Source organism: Podarcis pityusensis (genome assembly GCF_964106645.2).
Source record: "Podarcis pityusensis genome assembly, chromosome: 14".
Classification (NCBI taxonomy): Eukaryota; Metazoa; Chordata; class Lepidosauria; order Squamata; family Lacertidae; genus Podarcis; species Podarcis pityusensis.
The window spans coordinates 46,159,086-46,183,875 of record NC_138039.1 but is presented as its reverse complement, the minus strand read 5'-3'; the positions used below and the strand labels follow the sequence as shown (position 1 = coordinate 46,183,875).

Sequence of the window (24,790 nt, the reverse complement as noted above, 5' to 3'; positions counted from 1 at the left end):
TTAGTGTGTTTTCCTGCCTGCTATTCATACAACCAAATGAGAGAACCGCAGTAAGACTAGAAAAATATTCAAAGTAGGCTTCAATGAGTATTTGCTAGCAAAAGGGATAAATTCCATTCATGTGGTGATTCTCAGTTCAAGGAACTGCTTAGGTTTATTAAAAGTGTGTCTTGTATTTTGCCTGCCTAGAATAATCAAGCAGATTTGGAAAATGCTACCGAGGTCCTTTCTGGGTATCTGGAGCGAGATATATCTCAAGATTCACTGCAAGACATAAAGCAGAAAGTGCAAGATAAGTACAGGTATGTTCCTTGTTCAAAACTGATGGATTGTTAATTCATTTCATGTGCCAGTCTCTTAGGCATTAAAGGGGCTTGACTTGCAGGAAATGGCTGAGAGAGATTCTGCTGCTTACTCCCAATATAATCTGTGGTGGAGGGAGGCTAGCCAGCTAACTTTCTGTGTTGGCCTTCAACCAGGTTTCCTGATCGACTGCTGCTCTTGAATCAAGCAGCTGGAGACAGCAGCAAGTTGCAGAACATGGGAAAAATCAAGTTAGCATGCCCTGTTTACAGGGGCTTCTTGGCTGTTAACATTTTGAATTGTTACCTAGCAAGCGAATCCTTATTTTTTTGCTGGCTCTTGAGCTGAAGGAGGCCACTGACCTCAGGTTGCATGCAATATGGTTTTCTGTTGCTTTAAAGGACATGATCTTGCCTTTATGAGTGAATGAGAAATTGGCACATGGGACTGGTTTTGTGACACAGTTGTGCCTTAACGTTAAAGGTAAAGGGACCCCTGACCATTAGGTCCCATCGCGGACGACTCTGGGGTTGCGGTGCTCATCTTACTTCATTGGCCAAGGGAGCCGGCGTACAGCTTCCGGGTCATGTGGCCAGCATGACTAAGCCGCTTCTGGCGAACCAGAGCAGCGCACGGAAACGCCATTTACCTTCCCACCGGAGCAGTACTATTTATCTACTTGCACTTTGACGTGCTTTCGAACTGCTAGGTTGGCAGGAGCAGGGACCGAGCAACGGGAGCTCACCCTGTCGCGGGTTTGAACCTCCGACCTTCTGATCAGCAAGTCCTAGGCTCTGTGGTTTAACCCACAGCGCCACCCGCGTCCCGCCTTACAGGGATCACAAAAGGTAGTTTTTACACCTACAAGGCATGGTTCCTTGGGATTTCCTTTGGATAACATTTTTGCAGATGAGGGGTTTAGTTTAGTTTGTGTCACATGGGAGGAGCACTGTCTCAGCCTACAAAATTCCAGGTTGTAAATATTGTGCCACCCTCACAGTTAATAGGCTCCACTTTTAAGAAATTTGGGCCAAGACCCATGCTTAGGAAATACAGCTTGAGTTCAACTGTCTTAGCATTAATAAGCATAGTGATTATATGGTAATAGGTCCTGCCTTCTCTGCTTCAGCGCATAATCTCTCCCACCTGTGAAATTATCCAGATGGGAGGCCCTTTGTCTTTGTTTCCATTCTGAGCAAGGTAAAGGTAGACATTCCCACTGTGAGCCGCTGTTGACTAAACTATTTCCATGCTGCCTTGAAATGCATTGTGTGCGAAATATTCAGCCTTTGTTTTCTTAACTGTAACTGTGCTCCCTTCCCCTTGCAGATACTGCGAGAGCCGGCGAAGGGTTTTGTTGCAGCATGTGCATGAAGGCTACGAGAAGGATCTGTGGGAGTATATTGAGGACTGAGACTGGCCTGCATAAAACGAACTCTGAAAACCTTTTACCATCTAGAGTGCTCATGCAATTAAAGCAAAACACACACAAAAAGGGGCACTACGCCTATTACACCGCTGGTCTGTAGTACCGGAATTCTGTTTTTGTTAATGGAAAAAAATTTAAGTAAATTATATTGTAATAAAAAAGGTAGATAAACCATTGTACAACAGTATTCTAGGTGGCCAGTAAGTGTGACAGACGCACTAAGAAAAACAAAACAACCCTCCAACTTTAACTTGTAATGTAGCTTCATTCTCCAAGCTGACTTCCCCCCCCTCCTTCTTTCTCCTATGCGTATTACAGATAAAACTTAAAACAGTTTCTTGACACTGCTTTTCATGTCCAACCAGCCATTTTGATGTACTTTGGTATGAGATTTCCCCCTCCCTCTCCCCTTCTCTACTCTCCCCTCCTCCCCCCACATGCACCAGTTCATGGGTGACTGTTGTTTGGCTTATTGTAAAGAGGATTTGGGGCGGGGGGAGGCGGGGCACACAGCAAGGAAAAACTTTGTATATGACTTTTAAAAAAACAAAGAGGACAACACAGTATTTTTCAAAATTGTATATAGCGCATATGCATGGACAAAGAGCAAGCGTGGCACGTGTTTGCATAATGTTTAATTACAAAAATATTTATTCTTTAAAAATCTTCAAGATGATGTCTATTTGCTGTGCATTTTTCTTTCATTTTGCTTTTTACCTGAGATTGGGATGGGGGGCAGTGTGTGCTGCTGTAACAAATCTTTCCCTTTCCTTCTCTCTCTCTCTCTCTCTCTCTCTCTCTCTCTCTCTCTCTTTCTCTCTCTTTGAGAGATTTTGATTTCCTTCTTCCTCCTCCTGCAGCTCCTTTGCAACTATTCCATGGTTTGGGTGTGTTCATTGCTGGCAACGGACACCGTCCCATTTGCACTTCAGCTTCTGATGCAAACTGGTTTACCTTGGTGTGTGTTTTTAACGTTTGGAAATGAAAGTGTAGTGATTCTGGCTGCTTTGTCTTTTTGCTCAGAATAGCCATCCCTCTTGTCCATTTCCATGCATGTCCAACATTCACCTTACACCTGGATCATCGTCATACATAGGAAGTGTTAGGAATTTTCCTCTGTGGATTGAAGTGCTCAAATGGAACATTCCTTGTTGCTTTGTCTTGTCAGTTGTGAAACACCGAAAAAAGGGAGACTGAGCTCCTCTGGGTCACGTTTTTGCGGCTTGGTTGTTGGAAAAAGTGCCTGATACAGCAAACACTCATCTAGTTGCAAGGATCTGCAGTCTCTGAAGTCATTGGGGTATTTCCCCTCTCTCCCCACCCCACCCCACCCCAGTGAGAGGGAAGAGTGAGTGACTTTCATCTACACAGTCCTTTTTTGTAATAAAAGCTATGATAAAGCACCACTTGGAAGCAATTTGTTTAAAATCTGCTCCTGCGTTGTGTGGGTACTTTTCCACGATGGCAGTGTTTTACACTTTCAAGTTGAAAGAGAGAAAAAGTAGATCTGCTAAAGCGGTATTTAAAGCCAGTTTCTGCTGCTCGTTCAAGTAGAGATTGTGGCCCGGATCCAAAGATCTGCTCAGCTAGTTCCATGAGTCCCCAGTGATGGTTTGGCTTGTGTTTCCAGAACAGCAGCCTCCTATGTCAGCTGGCAAAGACTTCTGAAAAGAAAAGGAACTGCAGCAAGCATGTGAAATATTTCTGAGCGCCTGCTCTTGAAAAGAGTAATAAGATTTTGCTGAGCTCTTGGGTTAATCTAATGCTGCCTAGCTTGTTTGTTGAGCAGTACAGTAAGAAGCCGAGCTTTGCATCTGTTCACACGTAACTTGTCTGGCAGGGCTTATTTAGTTGCTTGCTGCCCATCTGCAATGTCCCAAAAGCTGAATCGGGCAGAAGCTATAGAGGGAAGAGGAACCTCAGCTTTGACTTGGTAACATTGCAGTGGAAGATGAGTTCTCGCCTTCAGTGGGGTGTGAATATTTATTCAAAGAATTCCACTCCATTAAACTGAGTGTGGTGCAACTGTTGCTTAGATACTTCTCCTCCTAAGGCTTTCTGTCATGTCTTTTACTATGCTTTTTGCACACTGCTGCTCAGACTGAACTTCCAGTCTAGTTAAGATTTAATTCCATGTTCTTTTAGCATCTTTGCCTAGAACTGGGCTGATTGGAACAGGTGGCCCTGCTGTGTGGGTGTGTAAATTGGATGAATGTGTTCCATACTTTCAGCATTTCCCCCAGATTTTTCTCATTTCTAAACACCTTGCTCTTGCCATACCCTCCCCCCGTCCATTTTTTTTTAAAAAAAAAATCCAAAACTGTATATAAATCTGCTGTATCTTCTGCTCCTGAGGATCGTACACTTAATTTTGGAAAACTTTCTAAAACTCTGTGGGCTTTGGAGTGAGATCACTTGAACAGAAGCTCTTGTAAAGGCTTGCTCATCAACCCTAGACAGTTTTCCTCCTCCTCTCCTTTAAGCAGTCTCTTCTTTCCTTAAAAAGCAAATACTTGGCAATGAAGATGCTACTCAAGCTTTGGTTGGTGCAATATGCTTAAATAATGGTTTGTGTTGACTTTATCATGGGCTAATTGAATGAGGGCCTCTAGCCACACACAACAGGAGAGCAGAGCATGTCTGTATTTAGCACCCACCCTCTTTTCTGTTCCACCTAATTCACTGCAGCTGTTTGGGGTTTTTTTTTTTTTTTTTTGTAGTGTATGTATCAGACAGTCTTAATTTTCAAAACCATTTAACCCTGAAATGTTTTAGTACAACTGCTGTGTTAAAAATCAGTTATTGCGTGAGACAAGAGCAGTGCTCTTTGGAGAACCTTTCCATGGACAGGAGGATTTTGTTATTCAGCACTTGGGGGTTGGTATGACAATCGGACTGGGCTGTGAAGGACTGAAGACTTGTAATCTTCTAATTTTTCCATCTAGAGAGCACCTCATGCTGTGGAAATAACTGTTATTAGACTTCATTGTAACTGCTGGACTGTTCTGTGTTAAGGCTAAACAGAGGGAGAGAAAGTGTTCCTAATTCTAATAAACTTTTATTTTGTTATTTCATTAGTTTTTTTGTGTTTGCTTGCAGTAATTTTGTCCTCTGCTTCTAAATTGGAGCAGGCATCTCCTGTCACTGCCTGGTTGTTGTTTTTTAAAGAGCTTGCTGGGTTGGGTGCTCCATCTCTTGAAGTCAGAAATGCTGACAACTCTAGTAAATAATAATAATAATAATAATAATAATAATAATAATAATAATTTGTTCCCCAGCCACCCTAGGTGGCTTCCAACAAAGGTTAAAAATACATTAAAATGTCACACATTAAAAACTTCCCTGAACAGGGCTGCCTTCAGATGTCTTCTAAATGTCAGATAGTTGTTTATCTCTTTGACATCTGGTGGGAGGGCGTTCCACAGGGCAGGCGCCACTACCAAGAAAGCCCTCTGCCTGGTTCCCTGTAGCTTTGCTTCTCTCAGTGAGGGAACCACCAGAAGGCCCTCTGCGCTGGACCTCAGTGCCCGGGCAGAATGATGGGGGTGGAGACGCTCCTTCATGTATACAGGGCCGCGGCCGTTTAGGGTTTTAAAGGTCAGCACCAACACTTTGAATTGTGCTCGGAAACGTACTGGGAGCCAACGTAGATCTTTCAGGACCGGTGTTATATGGTCCTGGCGGTCACTCTCAGACACCAGTGTAGCTGCCGCATTCTGGATTAGTTGTAGTTTCCGGGTCACCTTCAAAGGTAGCCCCACTTAGAACGCGTTGCAGTAGTCCAAGCGAGAGTTAACTAGAGCATGCACCACTCTAGTGAGGCAGCCCGCGGGCAGATAGGGTCTCAGCCTGTGTACGAGATGGAGCTGGTAGACAGCTGCCCTGGATACAGAATTGACCTGCTCCTCCATGGGCAGCTATGAATCCAAAATGACTCCCAGGCTGTGCACCTGGTCCTTCAGGGGCACAGTTACCCTATTCAGGACCAGGGAGTCCTCACATCAGCCCACCCACTGTCCCCCAAGAACAGTACTTGTGTCTTGTCAGGATTCAGCCTCAATCCATTAGCCGCGATCCATCCTCCAACCGCCTCCAGGCACTCACACAGGACCTTCACTGCCTTCACTTGTTCCGATTTAAAAGAGAGATAGAGCTGGGTATCATCTGCATATTAATGGACACCCAGCCCAAACCCCCTGATGATCTCTCCCAGCGGCTGCATGTAGATGTTAAAAAGCATGGGGGAGAGGACAGAACCCCGAGGCACCCCACAAGTGAGGGCCCAGGGGTCTGAACACCCATCCCCCCACCACTTTCTGGACACTGCCCCGGAGGAAGGAGCGGAGCCGCTGTATAACAGTGCTCCCAGCTCCTCTAGACGCTTAACACATTTGTCTGACTCCACAGTGAGACATCTACGGACCATTTTGAGGGGCGGGGGCAGACACAAGTGTGTGATAACAAGTTAGGAAAATGTCCCAGCTTAGAATATGTTTCAGTGAACAGCTAGAGAATGAGCCACATGGTAGTTTGGATTTGTGTGTGTTCCTGGTGGGATGAAGCCACTGTTGATGTGGGTTTGTCGCCCATATGCAAATCTCAACATATCCCCTCATATGCATATATGTACCAACACTCCACAAGTCTGCAGCTCCACTTCCTTGTCTCTGCATGACTCTACTGCTTGACCCATATGATTTTTATCTAGCCCTTCTTCCAAAGAGCTCAGATAACACACTGGATCCCTTCCCTGTAAGCTCAGTGGTGGAAAACCTGTGGCCTTCTAGATGTTGCTGGACGACAACTTCCATCGTCCCTGACAGTGTCTTGCTCAAGGTTGTCCAATGAACTTGCAAGCAGAAGCTGTTGTAAAATGGCCGAACATCTAGAACCAGCATTGGGCAGTGAGGCACATTTGAGTATTCAGCTATTATAACGTAGTACCTTTGCCCCTTTATTTTATATAGCAATATCCAACTACATGACATAAAAGTGGTATAACAGATCCTTACCAAAGAGACTTGCAGTAGATACAGGGAAAGAAACGAGGAAAGAAGAGATGGGTGAGGAAGGGAAGAATATGCAGTTATTTAAATTACATATACTTTGACAATAACAGTAAAGCACTAGGATCATGAGGGAGTGGCAATTTGAGGAGGAGGAGGAGGGAAGTGGGTAAGAGGGGACACTAAGAATGAAACCGGGAAGGAGGAGAAATGTGGCAGAAATGTGAAGTCTGTGCAACAGGCATACATAAAATATGTTTTCATAGTAGCTTCCCTCTGAAAACTTTATCTGGCGCCCCGCCCCCGCCCTGAAACCTTTCCCACCGATTACAGAAACTGCTCAAATGAAAAGATGCTTGCCATGATGTTTTGTAATGCATTTTGAGGAGAGGCTGTATACTAACGATGAAGCCTTAGAAGAATGACATCTGTGTCCGCCTTTTTCTAGGCAACTAGCAATTTAACTATGACAGTGTGCTCAACACAGTTGGGGACTGTTTCCATAGAAACAGAACCCTTCTGCAATCCATCTTGCTGCTCATAAGGGTAGAAGCATAGCTGTTTTTCATCCACCTTTTATCATGAGCTTTTAGTCACTTGTTGCACCCGCAGTTCTGAAACTGACTTTAGGTGCAAAGGTGTTGCATCCTGCCTCTTGCCACTATTGTTAAACGAGCAAAATCTAACTTTTATTAGTGTGGTTTAAGAGTATTTGCAATGCAGCCACTGAAAAGTATTTCATTAAAAGCAATTTCCACAAAAGGCTTTAAGTCTTAGTGGAATCCCAGATGTGCTTAATAATTTATGGAATTTAGTGTTTTTAAAAGGCAGTATTTTATATAGATTTAAAATCATTACTTAACCCTTTTAAGTCTGAAGAATACAACTGAAGAATTGTAGATGTGCAAAATTGGGTATCGATCTCATTTTTAAAGTTCCTAGCTTACATTAATGTATGAACACAAGAATTACCAGTGCTCCAATTCTGTGAGTGTTATGATGGGCATGATCCAACCCACACAGTTGCTGCAGTACAAAGTGGGTGTAGCCAAACGGAATAAAATTTTACTTCACTGCTGATTCTCCCATCTTATATTTGCAATATAAAATGTGTGCCCCTTTTCTATTAGGTTATGCCATAAGTGTTTTAAACTGTTCATTTGCTCCATTCAAAACTATATACTCAATTACAAATACCGACAAGCACCAATAATTCAATTTAGCAGTACCAGTAGATCTCAGTACAACTCAGTACCCAATGGGTGGGGAAGCTGTGAGCCTCCAGATGTTGAGCTAGAGCTCCCATCATCTCTCACTTTTGGCCATGGTGGCTTTGGGGTGATAGGAGCTGGGAGTCTTAACATTTGAAGGGCTGCAGGTGGCTCTTCCCTGCTCTAAAACAATACCGACTTAAATGAAACATGCATCTCTTTGTGTTAAAAATCTTACCCAGATACAGTACTTTAATTCAACGCTTATTTTTTCTAAAAGAAAATGTTTAGGGGTACTCTCATTTTCCTACTCATATTGAAATACTGCCCCTCAATGAGGCCAAACTTAGATTCACAAAATGCTTAGGGGTATGTGTACCCCTGTGTCCCCCCAGAAAAAAAAGCACTGCTTAAATCTACCAGAAATATATTGTGTGTATTATTATGCATGAATGCCCATCCTTTGCCTGTGTGCATGCACATGTTTTTCATGGGGCAAATGTAGCATTTCATAATTTTTTTCCTGCATGTACAGTTAAAGCTTCATACGCAAACCTGCAAGCTCGCAACTACACTCCATTTCAGGGAACCAGCAACCTGACTGCTCTGTCCTTGTTCTCTCTAGCTGAAAAAGTGTAAGAAACGCCTCAAAGACTATAATATGGTTCACGGCATATGCTGTTGTAGGCTAGAAATCACACTGACGGATGCCTGCGATGAGGCAGTGGGTGGTGAGGAGAGCAAAGTGAAGCCCCAAAAGCCTTATACCGTTCTCTAAAGTGAAGCAGAATAAGATCGTAGAATAGCTTAGGCAAGGAATAGCTTTCCTACGACTCCCAGTCAAGACTGGTTATCAGTGCATATTTTTTCATGGTTTTAATGCTCATCGAGCCTTTTACACACGCTTCCTCGCCTGCTCTGTTTACCATCCAGCCTGATGGGAAACTCGAAAGCTAGCTCACTATATTGAAATTATGGTTGCGCCAGTAGACATTGCTTTTCCCCCTTATGAGTTAAAACAGGCTGCGTACTGTTTCCTTTTTAAAATATCCCAGTGTTGGTTTTTGGTTTTTTTTAATAGTCCTAAAAAACCCTCCAATAGTTAGCACTGTAAATAGAAAATTGCCAGCGCTTTCCCCACGTGCACTAGTTTTCTAGCTGCAGGGATGTGGTGAGGTATTATTTTTTTAAAAAATGCAAGAGGGGAATTAAAAATATGATTTCCCCCAAAAGTTAGCACTGTAAATAGAAAATTACCAGCGCTTTCCCCTCTTGCACTAGTTTTCTAGCTGCAGGGATGTGGTGGGGTATTAATTATTTTATTAATAATACAAAATATGATTCCCACCCACTCCGAAGTGGTACAGTCCATTCTACCGCTGCGCGTTCTACAAGGCTTCGCTGGGAAAGGTCCATTTGCCAAAACTGGGAGGGTGGGAGGAGCTTATTATGCCGCGGCCGCGCCTCCCCTCCCTCTTCCCGACAGGCCTCGCGGCAGCCGCATCCTCACTTCCCCTCTCCCGCTGACGTAAAATCCCGTTTCGTCGGGGGGCGGGATCGAGGAGAGCCATGGTTACCGCGGCAACAGCATCCGGGTTCCTCGCGCGGCGCGGAGGAACCTTTCGCGTCGTCTGGTAACCATAGCAACAAGCGGCTTGCCGGGCCTGGTTGAGAAACTGAGGCGCCATGGCGGAGGTGGCCGTACGACCGGTGAGCGAGGGGGTCCTGTATTCTCGTCTCTTGCCACCTTTGCCTTCACTCCCCGTTCCCCTCACGTTCCCTTTGGGAAGCGGTCGGGCTCCTTCCCTCAGAGCCCGCGCGGCCTGTTTGCTATCAGAAAGCCTGGCTTGGAAACACGCAGGCTGAGCAGGCGCCGGTGCTCCTCTTCCTCCCCATCACGTGTAGATATTGGGGTCGGTGAGGGGGGGTCTTTAGCACCGAGGGGGCTCCCTGCTTGCTTGCCTACCCGGCCTTCGCACCCCCAGATTCCTTCACAACGTGGCATTCCTGCATGGCTTGGGGTTGGACTAGATGACCCTTGGGGGTTTCCCTTCCGGCTCTAGGATGTTATAATCCTTATTGATATAAGCACTGCCGGTGGCGCTTTGGCGCAGGGATAATAAGGGCAAGGCTGCAAGCTTTCGCGATTTGCTCCGAGCATCAAGAATCAGTGCCGGATTTACGTATAAGCTCAACAAGCCATAGCTTAGGATCCCGCGGTCTTGGGGACCCCCCAAAAATTAAAAGGAAAAAAAATATGGATGTACGTTTCCAAAATATAAGATAAAAAACAAAATAAAACCTTCAATTATTATTTACCTATAAGCTCAACAAGCCATAGCTTAGGGCCCCCCGGTCTTGGGGACCCCGCCAAAATTAAAAGGAAATAAAATATGGATGTACGTTTCCAAAATATAAGATAAAAAACAAATAAAATAAAACCTTCAATTATTATTTACCTATAAGCTCAACAAGCCATAGCTTAGGGCCCCCCGGTCTTGGGGACCCCCAAAAAATTAAAAGGAAAAAAAATGGATGTACGTTTCCAAAATAGAAGATAAAAAACAAATAAAATAAAACCTTCAATTATTATTTATTTATTATCTGGCCTGGTTCTAATATATCTTTACAATAGCCCTTTAAACTCGGCATCATCTCCATATTGTCAGTGGTGGGGGAAAGAGGAAAAAGAGAGTGAGTGGCCCAAGGTAATCCTCTAAGCTTTGCAGGGATTTGAACAACCAAGTCTCCCGTGCTTATGCTAAATGTTCTAATCCTTACATCAGTCCCGGTTTTCATCACATACAGTTCCCATCAGCTTCAGCCCGCATGGCCAATGGCCAGGGGTTATGGGAGTTGTAGTCCAGAACATCTGGAATGCACCAGGCTACCTTCCCCTTGTAGAGAGAATATTTGAGGGGGTGTTAAGTTCTTAACCCGAGGTACCACTGTACCCCTAAAAACAATACAGAATGATGATTTTAAAGGTATCTTTTTATGGCAGTGTGCTCTAACATTAGATTTGTTAAAATAACCTCCAGTACATCACTTCAAAGGACATGATTCACTGGTGTTAATTTTTTGGTGGTCACAGCTGGAGAATATAGTTAGAACCAAGATTCTTTATGGTACATTCCAGGAATTTTAGTTGCTCTTTTAATGGTGGTTTCAGCTCAGCATTTCACGTTAGACAGAAGGATTTTGATCTGCAAGATTTTTTTTAAAAAAATAATATTTATTAATAATTTCAGAATTACAGAAAAAAAACAACAACACTGCAATACATAAAAAGAAGAAAAAATGCAAAACATAAAAACCAATACAACAATACAGCAAAAAAGAAAATAAAAAAAGGAAAAAAAGACGCAAATCCCATATTACATATCTTTAACTTCCATTTGCTTGTTTCGTTGACCTCCTCACACCTCCCTTTTTGTATTCTAGTTTAGTTAGTTATTTCAGCAAATTCTTTCCATCTTTCTCAATTTTTATTAGATGATTTATCTTAACAATTTAACCTATTAATTAACTCGACAGATCCTTTCCATCTTTCCCCGTATTCTGTTATTCAAATTACCTTAATTTATTTAACCTTATCTTACCATAAAATACCTTAAAGCTTAAAACTTAATACTCAGTTATACATAACTCCTGATATCATTTCTGCTAGAGTCATATAGTTTCATTCCAACATTTTCCCTAATATTCATTAATTTTAGGCTAATTCCCTAAATAAAAAGTTTTCTTTATAAATTTTCTTCCAATCTTCATCCAACGTCTCTTCTTCCTGGTCTCGGGTCATGTCAGTCCTTACTGTCCATTCCATCTAGTCCATCAACCTGGAAGTCTTATGTCCGAGGCCCTTAAGTCTCTTCCATGTCCCTTCTGCAGATCTTCTTCTTCTTGTTTATACTTGCACTTTTCCTTGTCTTTTGTTGGTCTCTTTCTTAATTTCTTTCCTTTCTCATTGAGGAGTAGGTCTCTGGGGGGTTCCAACCCAAAGTTATCTCCGTCTCCCTTCATCAAACCAGCCCATTCCCCACAGTCCCACTCCCCACAGTCATCAATATAATCCAAAAAATATTTATGAGCATATTTCGAAGTCTCTCCAAAGTTAAAAGCCTCCTCAGCTCCAGACTCCCCCTGGCCCACTCCAACTTCAATCTTCAAAAACAGCGGCTTATGCTCCTGTAGGGTCTTGGGCCTCTCCATTTGTATTATTTGAGGTGCAACCGCAGCCTCCTCCATTATCTTGTGCACTTGCCCAATCAATACAGGTTCCTGAGTTGGATCCTGGATGGTTTCTGTATCACTATTCACTATTTGTCCACAATTGTTGGCCACAACAGTCATCAAATCCATTTTCTCATTCATGAAATCCATCTTCTCATGCATCTGTTCCAACAAAGCACTTGTCTTGCATAAAGCAAGCACCAAAACTTCCTTCCAGCTCATATTTAGTCAAGGTCAAAATGACTAATCCCACGATCTTAATCTCACAGCTGTGGAATCCTCAAGTAGACTGCAGCAACAATTTAGCAGGCTCCCTCTAGAGGAGACAATTTCTATTTGTATCCATTTTTTTAAGGCAAGTCCAACAAAGGAAAATTACTTTCATTTTTCAGATATTTAGTTTCTTTAGAATGCAAAAGGCAACATTGGAATCAGTTTATTTCTCTTCTTCAGCTATCTGTCAAAGTATTCCATTCACAGTCAATGAACCTCTCCAACAATTTCTGTCTCTGACACCCCGTTCCCAGATTAGAGACGGTGGAAACTTATCTTTCTTCACTCCCTCTCCTGCAGGCGTTACACAGGCGGGGCAGATGTCATAGGCGAAGGGGATCGAGATACGGATATGCTCGTACCCCTTCCAATCTGCGCCCCATCCCGAGAGACGAGGGTAGGGTGAGCAAGGATTACTCACCTCCGTCACTGGTGTTGTGCAATGCCAGGTCTATAGGCAACAAAACCGCCACCCTGCGAGATTTCATCATCTCGCAGGGGGTCGACCTGGCTTGTGTGACGGAGACCTGGGTGCGCGAAGGGGATACTGTTACCTTACGAGAGATGGCGCCCCCGGGTTTTTCCGTCCTCCACCAGTCACGGACTGTGGGCCGGGGGGGAGGGGTGGCATTATTAATCCGGGAAGATTGTTCTTTCAGGGCTCTACCACCGCCATCGAATGTGTTGGCCTAGTGTGGGGCTCCGAGGTGAGCTTGGCTGTCTGGCTGGTGTACCGGCCACCTAGCGCACCAGCAGCCACCCTGTCAGGCCTGCTGGAGGCGGTGGCCGGCTGGGCCTTGGAGTTCCCTAACCTATTGGTATTGGGGGACTTCAACATCCATGCCGATGCCACTCCCTCCTCACAGGCTCTGGACCTGGTGTCTTCCATGGCGACACTAGGGCTCTCCCAGTTTGTTTCGGGCCCCACACATCAAGCAGGCCACACGCTGGATTTGATCTTTGGTGTCGGTATAGATGTGATCATGTTTCCTTCGATCAAGGTGCCATGGTCTGATCACTGCTCTGAAAGCCAGGATTGATGTTCCACCCCCACCCTGCTTAGGTGGCGAGCCGATTTGGGCTCGCCCGCGGAGGCTGATGGACCCTGATAGGTTCCGTCAAGCCTTGCGGGACCTTTCTCCCCCTGGCGACTCATTGACTGAGCTTGTTGAGGGCTGGAATACCCAGCTCCTGGCAGCCATCAATGAGATCGCACCTAAGCGCCCTCTGCGACCCCGTAGAAACCGGGCTCCCTGGTTTACTGAGGAGCTCCGGAAAATGAAGCGGGACCTCAGACGGCTAGAGCGAGTATGGCGGGGTGCCCGTGACGGAGCCTCAAGAACATCTTATAGAGTTTTTATGAAAACCTACGAGATGGCAGTGAAGGCCGCTAAGAAGTCCTACTTCTCGGCCTCCATTGCATCCGCTAGCTCTCGCCCGGCACAATTATTTAGTGTAATTCGGTCTTTAACGTCCCTCGAAGGACAGCCAAATTTAAATAATAATTTGACACACAGCTGTGAGGCATTTGCGAGCTTTTTTGCGGAGAAGGTCCTGTCGCTCCGCCATGACCTCCCTGCCAATTTGGATACAATAAAGGAACTGGAGGCCCCTCGACTGTCCTCGGGTCCAGTATTGGACCACTTTGACCGGATATCCCCAGCCGATGTGGACAGACTCCTCCGAGCTGGAAAGCCCACCATCTGTCCTCTCGACCCGTGCCCGTCTTGGCTGATTAGAGCGTGTCCAGACGAGGTGCGGGCCCCCCTGGGGGATATCATCAATCTGTCCCTTGGCACCGGGACATTCCCAGGGGAACTGAAGGAGGCAGTGGTGCGTCCGCTCTTAAAGAAAACATCATTAGATCCCTTAGATCTATCCAATTACCGCCCAGTTTCGAATCTTCCATTCCTGGGTAAGGTGATTGAGAGAGCGGTTGCTGAACAGCTTGGTAGGTTTCTGGATGAAACATCGGCTCTGGATCCATTCCAGTCCGGCTTCCGCGCTGGTCATGGGACCGAGACGGCTCTGGTCGCCCTAACAGATGATCTCTGCAGGCAGCTGGATCGAGGCGGGTCGGGGCTGCTGATTCTTCTAGACCTGTCAGCAGCCTTCGACATGGTCGATCACGAACTCCTGGACCACCGCCTTGCCGACGTGGGGATCCAGGGCACAGTCCTTCAATGGCTGCGCTCGTTTCTCTCTGGTCGGGGACAGAGGGTGGCGCTTGGGGGGGAACTGTCATCCCGCCACTCCTTGGTGTGTGGAGTGCCCCAGGGTGCGATACTCTCCCCGATGCTTTTTAACATCTTTATGCGCCCCCTCGCCCAGCTTGTCCGGAGTTTTGGGCTGGGCTGCCATCAGTATGCTGATGACACCCAACTCTATCTGTTGATGGATGGCCATCCTGACTCGGCCCCAGACACACTGATCAGATGCTTGGAAGCTGTGGCTGGATGGTTACGTGGGAGCCGGTTGAAGTTAAATCCTTCAAAGACAGAGGTCCTCTGGCTGGGACGGGACGATATGGGATTGAGGGGGCAACTCCCATCTCTTGCGGGGGTGCAATTAGTGCCAGCACCGTCCGTTAAGAGTTTGGGTGTAATCTTCGATACCTCCCTCTCCATGGAGGCGCAGATTGCAGCTATAACAAAGGCGGCATTTTTTCATCTCCGCCAAGCTAAGCAGTTGGCTCCTTACCTCTCACGCCCTGACCTAGCCACTGTGATCCACGCGACGGTCACCTCCAGACTGGATTATTGTAACTCGCTCTACGTGGGGCTGCCCCTGAGACTGACCCAGAAACTCCAGCGGGTGCAGAATGCCGCAGCGAAACTCCTTACGGGGTCTTCGCTGCGGGATCACATTCATCCGGTGCTATACCAGCTGCACTGGCTCCCGGTGGAGTACAGGATCAGGTTTAAGGTGCTGGTTTTAACCTTCAAAGCCCTATACGGCCTAGGACCCTCGTATCTACGGGACCGCCTCTCCTGGTATGCCCCACAGAGGAACTTACGGTCTTCAAATAAAAACATCTTGAAGGTCCCAGGCCTCAGAGAGGTTAGGCTGGCCTCAACTAGAGCCAGGGCTTTTTCGGCTGCGGCTCCATCCTGGTGGAACGCTCTGTCACAAGAGACAAGGGCCCTCCAGGACTTGACATCTTTCCTCAGGGCCTGCAAGACAGAGCTGTTCCACCAGGCCTTTGGTCAGGGCGCAGCCTGACTCCCTCCTTTGGCAATCTTTACAATACTTTAGTTTATGGTTGCCATCAATTTTGATTTTAATTAATTCTTTGATGTTTTTATAATGTGGCACTATTTTAGTGTTGTTAGCCGCCCTGAGCCCGGCTTCGGCTGGGGAGGGCGGGATATAAATAAAACTTTATTATTATTATTATTATTAAAGTCCCCCCCCCTTTTCTCCTGCTTCCAGGGGGGTTTCAGTAGTTATAAATGAAGGAAATTTAGGCTTTTAAAACAACTTTCCAGGCTTTAGCTTACAAGGTTTTTGCTTTAGTCTATATACAAAAAGCTGAAGGCGGACTTCCTGTTTTGAACCTTCCCGCTTTGATGTCAAATTAAGATATTTCTTGATCCAATTTTCCGTTTCTACTCACGGGTACTTGTTTTAAATCCAATTGTCCACAGGAAAAAGTCAGCGCTCTCCGGCGATGGCTGTGCGGCTTCACTCCGTGAAAGTAGCAGTCAGTTCGCAGCACCGCGCTGCTCACCCCACTTCACTCCGGAATCCCAAAAAGGGGTTCCCCGTGAGTAGGGGGGCGCTCCTGGTGCCCTGCCGAACCCCACGTTCCCAGGCTTCCTCCGCCTGGGATTTCTAGCGGGTCCCCACCTTCGCCGCGGTGGGAAGACCCAGTTTCCACGGAGCCAGTTCCTCCAGTCGGAGGAACTCCGCCATTCACCGATGGCGCTAACCTGGAAGTCGGATTTTGATCTGCAAGATTGTCTTGCTCTATGTGACTATATTTGGTAGTACAGTGAGAAAGTTTTGATGTCTTGCTTGCAGAATGATTTTTACATTGGATTTTTAAAAACTAAAGTACCTTCATTATCCAGCACTGCTACATCATTGCCCCAGGTCACTATTAATTTAAAGTAAATACTTTTGTTTTTCCATTAACCGTTGCAGGCAGTAGTGCTTAAAAGCAGCAATTCTAAGAATAAAATAATGTGACATAAAGCTTTCCTCCTGGGCAGACACACATGGATCATGATGAATAACCTCCTTTGTCTTCATAGCTGTACTCTGTGTCTCAGCAGTTTGCCTGAAAGCTACAACATTAATTTATTGAATGAATTTTTGTGCTACTCTTCAGGTAAAATCCACAGGGTGGCTAAGAAAATACACTTAAGTGCATAATAACAATATAAAATGTCATAAAACATTAGCAGAGGAATTAAAAGCAGATGGCTAGATTAAAGCTTAAAAAGCATGGAGAAATAATAATATCTTTCTTCATTGGGCACGAAAAAGACATCATTATTGGCACCAGCTGAGTCTTCCTGGACAGTGCATTCCAGGGGTCTGAGGGCCACAGCTCAAATGACCCTCTTGTGGATCACCACTTGCCTCAGGTCTCCAGCAGAGGGACGCAAAGAAGGGTGTCCAAAGAAGATCCCAGAAATCAGGCAGATGTATGTGTCCAGGTGGTGGTCCTTAATGTATCCTGGCCTTAAGCAATGTATGGTTTTAAAGGTTCAGCTAGCATCTTGAACAGAACCCAGATGTTTACTCTGTGAAACTGTTTTAAGAGTAGCAACATACATCTGTCTCAGTTAGTACAAAATACAGCTGCTAGGTTACCAACTGTAATTTTTTCCAAACTGTATGTAGGCAGCCCAGCATAAAACTTTAATGCAGCTGGGACATTGTCACAACATTAAAAAACTGTGGCCGCCTGTCTTTGTCTAGGAGAGGCCATGCATCAACCTTCCAAGTGTAAGATGGTTTGTGCTGCTCCAGCCACTTGGATGTCCAAATAAAAGAACAGATAGATCTAGTAGAAATTCCAGCCTATGAACCTAATTGTTCTGACAGTGTTCCCCATCCCCAGCTTCGTTCTCCAAAATCACGAGAGAAGGTTCTCAGGTTACAGCTTGTTCTTTCTGTAGTTTTTCTGGGAAGTGCAAACCAAGGGTAGCTTATGGCACAGCAAATGTATAGTTGTTTCCCTGAAGGAAAATGTATGGATCATTTGTACTAAATGAGCAACGGTTCAATTTCTAGGAAGTTTCATTTTCCTATGACTCAAGTTCCCCAACCTCAGTTGGCAGAGGCATAGCAGTTGAAATGCCAGTTGTGGTGTAACCATGTACTAATGCCACAGACACCTACTGGAACTGGAACTGATTAGTTTTAAAGCTAAATGTAAATAAGTCCATAGTTAGCTTCCTCTGCTACCCCTCTTCTGGTTTTAGTGTAAAGTAAACCCAATCTAGGCAGCAGATACAATTGTCAAAGCAGGGAGTGGATCACCATGTTGTGGTGACGAGATTCACATATATACTCACAAACATGCTTGGCCACTGCTCTCAACAATAGATTTTTTTTTTAAATCCAGTTTTTTTCTGTGTGCAAGTCCAGCTTCAGGCCAAAATTTCAGCACTCAAGACAGGCAGCAACTCTGTTACAACTTTAAAAGTTCTACACACTGTCAGAATCCATATAATCAATAGCAGCAGCAGCAGGATGGCAGGTGTAAGTAAGTGGAATTAATCCAATTCTGTTACTAATAATAGATATAATGCAGTCAGCAGCTTTGTGGTGGCTTTCTGACTCCTTTGTTGATAACAGAGCATAAGCTGCATCTGTTAGGTCTATAAGAAAAAACTGAACCATTTGGGGCTTTATAGAAAGTTTTTTTAAAAAAGTGGTGACATGTCAGAGATTGAGAAAAGTAAACGTGCTTAATGTGAATAGAATGCCCCCCTTTTTTCGGGGATCAACCTGTGAAAATTCAGAACAGTCATAAGGGGGTAGTATTGCATACAGAACATAATAAAAGTATGGAACTTGCTGCTTCAAGATTAGATGGGGGTGAGGGGGCGCCAGCTTAGATAGCTTAAAATGGAACTAGACAAATTCACCTGCTATTAACTGTGATGGTAAATGGAACCTTTATGTTCAGAAGCAGTATACATTAGAATACGAGATGCTAGGGAAAATTGGAGGCTAGAGTGAGGAGGGTGGCTGTTTTGTTGTCAGCTCTGCTGAGAAGCAAGACTTTGCTCTCCATCAAGTGCGAACATGGCAGCAGTCATTCCATCAGACTCAGAAGTGGAAGAAAAGGGAAGCAGTCTCCCTCCCCATTGGTGCTGCAGTTGAGAGACCAGCGATGTTTGGCTCTTCTGTTTCCATCTCAGCTGCTCAACCTGCATCTTAGAACTAGTCAGGACTGGCCCACCTAGCAAAGTGAGGGGGCCACCTTGGGCAGAAAGATTCACAGGGGCAACAAATCCCAATGTATATATTTATTTCCACCCCCTTCTTCCTGATATAGATCTGCACTCACCCCTTATTCCCTGGCAGAGAGGGGGGCATCATTTTGTTTTTTGCCTCAGCTGCCAAAATGTCTTAAGCTAGCCCTGGAATTAAGTACTTGTGTTTCTTCATTTCTTACTCCCTCCCAATCGTATTTTCTTTTTGTGTGTTGTGTCTTTTTAGATTGTAAGCCAGAGGGCAGGGTCATTTTGGTTTGTATTGATTTTGTAAGTAAGTAAGGTAGTAAGTAAGTAAGTAAGTAAGTAAATGAATGAAAGATAGATAGATAGATAGATAGATAGATAGATAGATAAGCTCTTCAGAAGCATCTGTGTGGCCACTGTAAGATGTTGGAGTGGATGGACCCACCAGAACACTCCCATGCTCTTTTCCATTTAGGTTATTATTGGAACTAAATAATATTGTACCAAAAGCAGGATACTGTAAATAAAATTGGGAAAATGAGAAGTGGAGTGTTACAGAAAGCCTGGAGCAAAATCATAGAATTGTAAAGTTGGAAGGGACCTTGAGGGTCATCTAGTCCAACCCTTTGCAGTGCAGGAATCTTGCCCACAGCCATCCCTGGGTGGGCTTGAACCACCAACCTTCTGGTTAACAACCAGACCCATTGACCCATTGTGTCACTGGGAGCTTATATTTTTTTTGATCCCTCTCCCAGTATTTTCCCATTGAAAATTACAGGATTTGTAAGATATTTATTAAAGTTTCAAAAATGAAAAAAAAAAGAGTTACAATAGTGTCAGGGAACTGCCATCGGAAGGAAGGGAAGTGAAAGGGCTCACACAGGTTGGGAGAGACTCAGCAGCTGAAGAGGGAACCAGTAGGGGGAGAGGAGCTGAGCTGAGGGAAAGGGAGCTGGAGGGATGGCTCAGAGACACTTCCAGCGAAAACAGTGGGGAGGTTTCAGGACCTCCTGTAGGGACACCCACTCCTCGCCGGAAACTGTCACGCAGAGAGTCCAGAAGACGTGTTTCCGTTAAGGAGCTTTTATGTTGGAAGCGATTCCGAAAGCAACCACTGTCGGAATCTGCCAGCGACTGACGGAGCCATGTTTAAGGGGCTCCGTTACAGACAGAGGTTTGCAAACTTGACCAAACTCTGAGGGACTAGGATTTTACACACAAGCAGCTCATCGTCCCATCACAGCATTCCGACAGTCTCCGTGAGCAGCTTGTGCAGGAGAAGGCATCATGAGCAACCCAGCCGGAACCGGAGAAGCAGGAGCTGGAGCGGGTCCAAGCCTGGAAGAAAGGTACCGGGTGTTGGAGGTCCAGCTAGCGCTGCAGACGGCGAGGCTTGAGGAGAGGAGGGCTCAGGATGCAGACAAAAAGGGGAAAGACACCCAGCTCGTCAGAAAGGTACCAGGATTGGTGCAGAAGTTTGGGGGGGAGCCCAAAGACTATCATGGCTTTCGGACAGAGATGCAATATGCCCTCAATCTGCAGTTTGATGAATTCCCTGACGAGGAATCACGAGTGGCTTTCGTGATTGGGCATCTTGAAAAGGGGGCGAGAGACTGGGTTAGACCCCTGATGGCAGCGAATAGTGACGTCCTAAAGGACACGATGAAGTTCTTTCGCGCCATGGATCTGATGTTTTCCAGCGATATTGAACAGGGAGTGGTCCGCAGACAGTTAATGGCTTGCAAACAGGGGAGCCGATCTGTCCGTGAGTACTGGACTGAGTTCACCATGTTGATCCATAAATTGGGGTGGGATCTATCGGCGGAACCCATTCAAATGCTCTTTGAAGAAGGGCTTTCTTCGGCTGTGAAAGACGAACTTTCCCGGGCGCCCAGGGCGGAGTCTATGGACCAGCTGACCAAATCAGCGCTGACCATAGGAGCGCGCCAGGAGGCGAGAGCATTGGAGAGGCGGGAAGGGAAGGGGGAACGTTGGAAGGAGTTCCGCATTCCAGACATTCCAGAGCCAACTTTCCCGCCGGCAGAGCCGATGGAAATCGGAACAGCGCGCGCGCGCGCAGTTTCAAAGCCCAGTGAGGGGGGAAAGAAGGAGGGAAAAGGCGCCTGGAAATGCTATCTCTGCCAACAGCCAGGTCACTTTGCCAGAGTCTGCCCCCAGAGGAAGGAATGGCAAGGGATGGTAGGAGCTGTGGAGGGAAGAGAGGAAGAAATACCGAAGCAAGTAAAAGCCAACGCCTGGCTGCCACCGTCGGGGCACAGCAGCCAGGCCAAAGAGCAGTGAAAGTGCCCACGCCAGAACCTCCTAAACCCGCCCTAGTGATAGAAGTGGCGCTAGAGCTGCCAAACGGACACCCTCTAAAGATAAAGGCGCTGTTGGACTCAGGCAGCTCCTGCAATTTCATGAGCAAAGAGTTTGCAGCTGAACACCAGATACAGACGATCCCTTTAAGCAACCCCCTGCAGGTGACCACGATCGATAGCAGGGAGCTGTTGGGAGGAGAAGTCAGCTTGCAGACCGTCCCAATGATAATGAAGGTGGCAAGGCACACCGAACTGATAGCGTTTAATGTGGCCACCTTGGGAGGAGCTCCCATTATATTGGGGATGAGCTGGCTAGCGTTACATGATCCGCTGGTGGGCTGGCATCAGAGAGTGGTTTCTTTTGGTTCAGCACATTGCTTAGAACACTGCAAAGAGGGAAAGGGTTTGGCAGGGGCCCAAGCCACCCTAGCAGGGACTGAAGTAACGGAGAACGTGAAGGTACCACGACAATACGCAGATCTCCGCGACGTCTTCAGCGAAAGGGAAGCTGACCAACTACCCCCGCATAGACCCTTTGACTGTCAAATCAATTTACTCCCTGGGGCACAGCTCCCTGTAGGCAAGCTGTACGCCATGTCAGACAGAGAGATGCAGGAGCTAAGAGAGTTCATTGACAAGAACCTGAAGAGAGGGTTCATCAGAGAGTCCAGGGCGGTGGGGGGCAGCCCAGTGTTTTTTGTGGATAAAAAAAACACGAACAAGCCGAGGCTTGTGTGTGACTTCAGGGCCTTAAATGCAGTGTCAGAACCAGTGGCTTTCCCTATGCCCAGGATTGACGACATTTTGACAAGGGTCAGGAAGGGAAAGATTTTTACTAAACTGGACCTAAGGGGGGCGTACAACCTGATACGAATAAGGAAGGGGGATGAATGGAAAACCACCATGTTCACCCCTTTGGGGGCATTTGAATATTTAGTTATGCCCTTCGGCCTACAAGGAGGCTCCGCGTGCTTTCAATCGTTTATGAACCACGTCCTGGGGCCTTTGCTTTACAAGAATTGTGTGGCCTTCTTAGACGACGTGTTGGTGTATTCTGAGAATGAGGAGCAGCATGTGAGAGACGTCAGAGAAGTGTTGAGCAGGCTGCAAGCCAACCAGCTGTGGGTGAAACTGGAGAAGTGTCAGTTTCATACCAAGGAGGTGGAATTCCTGGGGTATCGCCTGTCAGACAAGGGATTGGCCATGGATCCCGGCAAGGTCCAGGCGGTGCTGGAATGGAAAACACCCAAAACAAGGAAGGATGTGCAGAGGTTCCTAGGATTTGGGAACTTCTATCGTAAGTTCATCCGAAACTTTGCCCACCTGACGGCGCCCATTACGGACTGTCTCAGCAGTAAGAAGAAGTTCGTTTGGACTGAGGAGGCGGAGCGAGCATTTGAGGAACTAAAAAGGGCCTTCGCCTCGGAACAACAACTCCTGCATGTGGATTTACAAAAACCGATGAGAGTGGAAACTGACGCATCAGACAGAGCGATTGGGGCGGTGCTTCTGCAGCCAGGGAAGGAGGAGTCAGAGTGGAGACCGTGTGCCTTTTTTTCGCGAAAGCTGAACAAATCCGAGAGGAACTACACGGTGTATGACCGAGAACTACTAGCCATTCATGAGGCGTTCCGGAGATGGAGGCACCTGCTAATTGGCGCACAACATAAGGTGCAAGTGTGCACTGACCACAAGAACCTAGAGTATTGGAGGACGGCACGAGTGCTCAACCAACGGCAAGTGAGATGGGCCCAGGAGTTCTCCAAATTTAACTTTGAGATTTGTTACGTGCCAGGCCCAGAGAACATTAGGGCGGACGCTCTCTCACGCAAACCTGAATATTTGGAGGGGGAGGGAGCACCCGAAGAGAGACATGTCATTCCAGAGGACCGCTGGGTGTGTGGGGCGGCATTGGTGGGACAAAGAGAACTGGTAGAGGAAACAGAGAATGATGAATACGCCCAGAATAAGCTCAGAGGTCTTAGGGGTGAGGGAGAGGAACCAGGGGGTTTCGAGGAAAGAAATGGAGCTTTGTATTACAAAGGGGCACTGTATATCCCTGAAGGAGACTTAAGGGGGAGGGTACTCAAGCAGTTGCACGACAGCCCCACGGCGGGGCATTTTGGACAACACAAAACCATGTGGTTGGTCACCAGGGAATTTTGGTGGCCTAAGGTGAGGGAAGATGTACGGGAGTATGTAAGAGGGTGTGAGCAATGCCAGCGAGCCAAAGGGGAGAGGCGGGCACCGGCGGGGCTATTAGAACCCTTACCAACCCCAGAACGACCTTGGGAGGCAGTGTCGATAGATTTTATGACTGATCTGCCGAAGTCCAAGGGGAAAACAGCCATCATGGTGGTGGTAGACCTACTAACAAAGATGTGCCACTTTGTAGCCTGCTCGCATGCAGTCACGGCGGAAGAGACAGCGAAGTTATTTGTAGAACACATTTTTAGGTTGCACGGGGTGCCATTGAGGGTGGTCTCAGACCGAGGAAAACAATTTACTTCCAGGTTCTGGAGGAAGCTCATGAGCTTACTGCAGGTGGAGGTCAACTTTTCGACTGCCCGGCACCCTGAAACCAACGGGCAGGCGGAAAGAGCAAACGGGGTCCTCCAGCAATACCTGAGGTGTTATGTCAATGACAGAGAGAATGACTGGGTAGAAAAGTTGGCGCTGGCGGAATTTGCCTACAACAATGCCGAGAATGTGTCCACAGGGATGAGCCCCTTCTTGGCTAATTATGGGTGTCATCCCAGGGCTTTCCCAGGGGGAGAAGGGGAGAGATGGGGTGTCCCGGCAGCCGAGCATTTTGTAGAAGAAATGGAAGCAATCCATCGTCAGCTCCAACTCAACTTAGAAAGGGCGAAGGAAGAATACAAGAGGCAGGCAGACAAGAACCGAAGGGAAGGTGAAACCATAAGGGTGGGAGATAGGGTGTGGCTGTCAACCCAAGGGTTGCCGTTCAAAGGAGGTTGTAAGAAATTAAGACCCAGGAGATTGGGTCCCTTTGAGGTCATTCAACAGGTCAACCCAGTGGCTTTCAGGCTCCGGTTACCCAACCACATGAAACTGCACCCAGTATTTCACAGGTCGTTACTGTCACCGTATGAGGGGGGACGAGAAGGGATGGCCACTCGGGGACCGGTCATAGAAGAAAGGGAATGCAGCAGCCATGTGGCAGAAATCCTCGACGCCAGGTGGAAGGGGGATCAGGTGGAGTATTTGGTAGCGTGGGAAGGAGAACCGGAGTCAGAAAACACTTGGGTAATGGCAGAAGATATCAATGACGAGGTATTGATAGAAACGTTCCATCAAAGGTTCCCAAGGAAACCTCAGCCTGTGGAGAGGTTCCGGAGGGAATACTTTGGGACCACCGATGAGGAGGAGGAGTTGGAAGGATTCTCGGAATCGGAAGGGGAAGGGGAGGTGGACTCTGAGGAGGAGGAGTACTTCGAGACCAGGAACCGCAACAGGTGGAGAGAAGTGTTCGGGACATCGGAAGATGAAGGAAGTTCATTCCGGGGTTTTGCCTCCTCACCGCCCGTAGAGGAGGGGGCGAGAGGGGATGAAGGGGGCCCTGGAGGGGAGG

The 24,790-nt window shown here is 46.6% G+C and overlaps 2 protein-coding genes and 1 long non-coding RNA gene across 3 annotated transcripts in view; 2 read left to right on the top strand and 1 right to left on the bottom strand.

Moving 5' to 3' along the window:
* ARIH1 (ariadne RBR E3 ubiquitin protein ligase 1) overlaps positions 1 to 4,801 on the top strand; it is a 50,620-nt gene extending 45,819 nt beyond the window's left edge. The window contains exons 13-14 of the mRNA XM_080980408.1: positions 190 to 302; positions 1,633 to 4,801. Of these exons, the coding sequence (XP_080836534.1) occupies positions 190 to 302; positions 1,633 to 1,717 (198 nt within the window). The 3' untranslated portion in view covers positions 1,718 to 4,801. The remainder of the gene's footprint in view (positions 1 to 189; positions 303 to 1,632) is intronic.
* On the bottom strand, positions 4,041 to 7,439 carry LOC308462787. The gene is made up of 2 exons (XR_013979355.1): positions 7,099 to 7,439; positions 4,041 to 4,951 (listed from the first exon to the last, which is right to left on the bottom strand). It is a non-coding gene; the product is annotated as an uncharacterized lncRNA (long non-coding RNA).
* A 2,066-nt stretch (positions 7,440 to 9,505) lies between these two features.
* The window catches only part of BBS4 (Bardet-Biedl syndrome 4), a 49,132-nt gene continuing 33,847 nt past the window's right edge, over positions 9,506 to 24,790 (top strand). The window contains exon 1 of the mRNA XM_080980419.1: positions 9,506 to 9,659. Coding sequence (XP_080836545.1) covers positions 9,636 to 9,659 — 24 coding nt within the window. The 5' untranslated portion in view covers positions 9,506 to 9,635. The remainder of the gene's footprint in view (positions 9,660 to 24,790) is intronic.